The sequence below is a fragment of the Eriocheir sinensis genome, chromosome 20 (assembly GCF_024679095.1).
Source record: "Eriocheir sinensis breed Jianghai 21 chromosome 20, ASM2467909v1, whole genome shotgun sequence".
In the NCBI taxonomy this organism is placed as follows: domain Eukaryota; kingdom Metazoa; phylum Arthropoda; class Malacostraca; order Decapoda; family Varunidae; genus Eriocheir; species Eriocheir sinensis.
In genome coordinates, this window is record NC_066528.1 from 9,238,432 (window position 1) to 9,242,244 (window position 3,813).

At 64.6% G+C, this 3,813-nt stretch overlaps 1 protein-coding gene across 1 annotated transcript; it reads right to left on the reverse strand.

The window, feature by feature from the left end:
• Window positions 1-2,349: 2,349 nt before the first annotated feature.
• On the reverse strand, window positions 2,350-3,577 carry LOC127001396 (uncharacterized). Its single transcript, XM_050865945.1, has one exon. The coding sequence runs from the start codon at window positions 3,289-3,291 to the stop codon at window positions 2,509-2,511; it is 783 nt and encodes a 260-aa protein (XP_050721902.1). The 5' UTR covers window positions 3,292-3,577; the 3' UTR covers window positions 2,350-2,508.
• Window positions 3,578-3,813: the final 236 nt, after the last annotated feature.

The following is a 3,813-nucleotide window of genomic DNA, read 5'->3' on the forward strand; positions in this document are numbered from 1 at the left end:
TTCCCACCCAGTAGAAGCGTTGACGGAGACGGCACAGGGTCGGTTTCTCGCCCAAGTGGCCACTGGTAAGCCCGGCATGTAACTCCCTCAGCACCTCAGCGCGCAAGGCTCGGGGCACTAATACAACCCACGCGTCACCACCCACGCCGCTCAACGCCTCCCAGCGCTTTACTAACACACCTCTCTCGTCTACTCGCAAAGTTTCCCACTGATCTACTAGGCACTTGGTGGCGGGGCTCTCCACCGCCACTGCCTCCCAGCCGGGGCGCTCCCCGCCAGCCTCGAGCCACTGGATGATGGGAGCGAGATCAGCGTCCTCACGCTGCGCCTTACGCCACTTGTCATCCCCCTCAGCGACGCCCGCTAGCACCTGCAGGCGGAGGCACAGAGGGTCAGAGTCCTTCTGGGCACAGTGTGAGCAGCCAGCCTCACACGGGCGTCGACTCAGACTGTCAGCGTTGCTGTGGACACGACCCGGGCGGTGGACGATGCGATAGTTATACTGCTCGAGACGCCCCAACCACCTCGCCAGCTGACCCTCCGGCGCCTTCAGCGTCTTCAACCACTGCAGGGCAGCGTGGTCGGTCCGGACGGTGAACTCAGCGCCGTATAGGTACGGGTGGAAGTGCTCGAGACTCTTCACCACCGCCAGCAGCTCCTTCCTCGTCACGCAGTAGTTGCGCTCAGGTCTACTGAACTTGGCGCTGTAGTAGGCCACGACGTGCTCCCTTCCGTCCTTCACCTGTGACAGGACCGCCCCGACGCCCTCGGCACTGGCGTCGGTGTCCAACAGGTAGGGAAGCCTCGGGTCCGGGTAAGGCAGGACCGGTGCCTCCACCAGTGCCTTCTTCAGGCCGTCGAACGCGGCCTGGCACTCGTCCCACAGGAAGCACGCCCTTTCCTGGTGAGCCGGTGGAGAGGGGCTGCCACGCTGGCGAAGTCCTGCACGAAGCGGCGGTAGTACGTGCACAGGCCCAGGTAACTCCTAACTTCCGCCACATTGGTGGAACGGGCCACTTCTCCACCACTGCCACCTTCTGCGGGTCGGTGCACACGCCGTCCCGACTGACGACATGCCCCAGGAACGGCACCTCGTGCTGGAAGAGCGAACACTTCTTGGGGCTGAGCTTGAGGTTGGCCTTCCTCAGCCGCTGTAGTACCTCCTCCAGCCGCTCCAGCTCCTCCTCGAAGGTGCTCCCGAAGACGATGACGTCATCGATGTAGACGAGCGCTGTCTTCCACTGCAGGCCCTCCAACACCCTCTCCATCAGGCGCTCGAAACAGCCAGGGGCGTTGCAGAGACCAAAGGGCATGACGTTGAACTGCCACAAACCCTGCCCGAAAGAGAAAGCGGTTTTCGGCTTATCCTCCTCTGCCATCTCCACCTGGTGGTAACCCGACTTCAGGTCGAGTGTGGAGAACCACCTGGCCCCCACCAGTGCGTCGAGCGTGTCGTCGATCCTAGGCAGGGGGTAAGAGTCCTTGACAGTCACATCATTCAGCGCCCGGTAGTCCACAAGCGCTGCGTGCCGTCCTTCTTCTTAACCAGGACTACCGCTGAGGACCAAGGACTGTCTGACCGCTCAATCACCCCCTGCGCCGCCAGCTCGTTGACAGTGCGCTGCATTTCCCGCCTGGCTGGTGCAATACGTCGGGGCGGGCTCTTGATGGGCACACTATTTCCCGTGTTGATGCTATGCTTCACCAACCCCGTGCGGCCCAGATCCAAGTCACCCCTGCTGAACACGTCCGCGTACTGGGCCAGGGTGTGGCGCATCTTCTCCGTCTGCGCCTCCGTCAGGTTAGCGGCGCTCCGGTGCGCCAAATCCTCCAGGAAGTCGGGCAGCGGCCCCACAGCGGCCGACCTTGCTGCCCGGCGTCTCCTCTGGGCGCTCCACCTCCTCACAGGTGCCCAGCTTGGCACCAGCGGGTACCTTCCGGGCCTCGTCGGAGAAGTTAGCTACCAGCACCGTAACTAACTCCTCCCCCGCCCCAACGAGGCTCCGTCCAACTGCCACGCCGTCAGCCAGCCGCAGGTTTTCCGTGGGCTCCACCATGCCTTCCGCTCCACGCATCGCTCTGGACAGGCGACACCGGACCCTGGCCTCCGTCCTAGGGGCAAGGTGCAGACGCTCAGCCGCGACTACCTCTGCACAGCCAACCTCCGGAAGCAAAGGCACGTCTTGACCGCGTACCTCACCAGCTTCCGTCCGAGGTCGACACAAGCCTTGCTCTGCGTCAGGTAGTCGAGGCCCAGCAAACACGGCTCGTCCAGATCGGCGACGTACACCGGCAGCCGCTCCACAGCGCTGCCTACGCCGATACGAACCTCCACTGGGCCCTTGAGCTGCACACCGCACAGCCTCTGTGGCGCGTCTGGGAGTCGCGTGGCGGCCAGCATATCAGGCCGCACCAAGGTCTTCTCAGCCCCGGTGTCCACTGTCAGGCGGCATGGCTTCCCGTCCACTGAGCCCTCCACCTGCATCGCACTGGTTATCCGGCGGCAGCTTACGCAAGTCGGGGCCCGGGGACTGACGGCTGGGATTCGGCCCCCTTCTCCAGCCTGTCCGGGTTTCCCGCCTGCACTACCTCCTTTGGCTTGGGGCAGGCGCTCGAACGGTGGCCAGACTTGCCACAGTCCTTGCAGCAAGGCTGAAAGGCGTCGGAACTCAGTCGGTCAAGGGAACGCGTCCTTCGCTCCCTCGGACAACGACTGCGCATGTGCCCCTTCTTGCCACAGCCCCAACACGAGCCGAGAAAACCGTCCGGGCTTGCCTTCCTCGACGTCGCCTTCTTCTCCACCTTCGCCTTCCGGCCCCGGAGGTCACGGCGGGGCTGGGGGGCCGCCCCTAGGCCGCTGGTCGTCTTCAGGAAGGCCTCGAATTCCAAGGCCCTCGCCAGCGCCACCTGCAGGTCCCCAGGGTGCGCCTGCTTAACGTAAATCTGCAGCTGCTGGTCGTGCAGAGCGTCAACAAAGAAATCGCGGGCCAGCACCACGATCATCTCTTCCGGGGCAGCAGGATACGACCTTCTGACCAGCGCTTCCACGTCCTGCGCCAGCTGCGACAGTGTCTCGCCGCGTTCCCGAGTCCGCTTCTTCAGGCGAGCTCGGTACACCTCGGCCTGAAGGTGGTGCCCGAAACGTCGCCGCAGGGCCTCCGCCATGCTCCCGTAAGAGGCACGTTGGGCCGGCGGCAGGTGCCCCAGCACTTCCACAGCCGGGCCCCGAAGCGCTGTTGCCAACTGTAGCGCCTTCTCAGCCTCGTCCCAGCCCTGGGCAGCAGCTAGCATCTCAAACTGGGCAACATAGGCCTCCCAGGCCACCTTCCCATCATACTCCGCCGGCTTGCGCCTCCCCGAACGGCGGGAAGCCGAGGGGCTGGATGGGGGAGAAAACGGAGCCCGTGGGCTGTGAGCCGGCCGGCATGGAGAGGGCGGCGGTGAAGGCGGCAGAGAGGCGGGGTGAGTGGGTCCGACTCTGGCGCCAGTTGGACCCAAGGGGGCAGCTCCGATGGCTCCCCAACCTCCTGCGGCAGCTGCTGGCTCTGACACAACGCTGCGAGGCCCCAGGGGTTCTTGCCAGGGCCCCACGAGGCCCCAACCAACTCCGTCACCCTGGTGCTTGCCGCCAGCACGCGTGACGCTTCTTGTTCCTCCCGCGTGACGTTGCCAACTCTCGCCGCCTCTCCGCCTCCACCTCCTCCCTCAGGCCCTGGACCTCGCCTTTCAGAGTCTGCACCTCTCCCAGCAGTTCACTCTTAACGCTGTCGCAGGCCTTGTCAGTGTACTGCTGGGTTTCCGCCTTCAGGGACG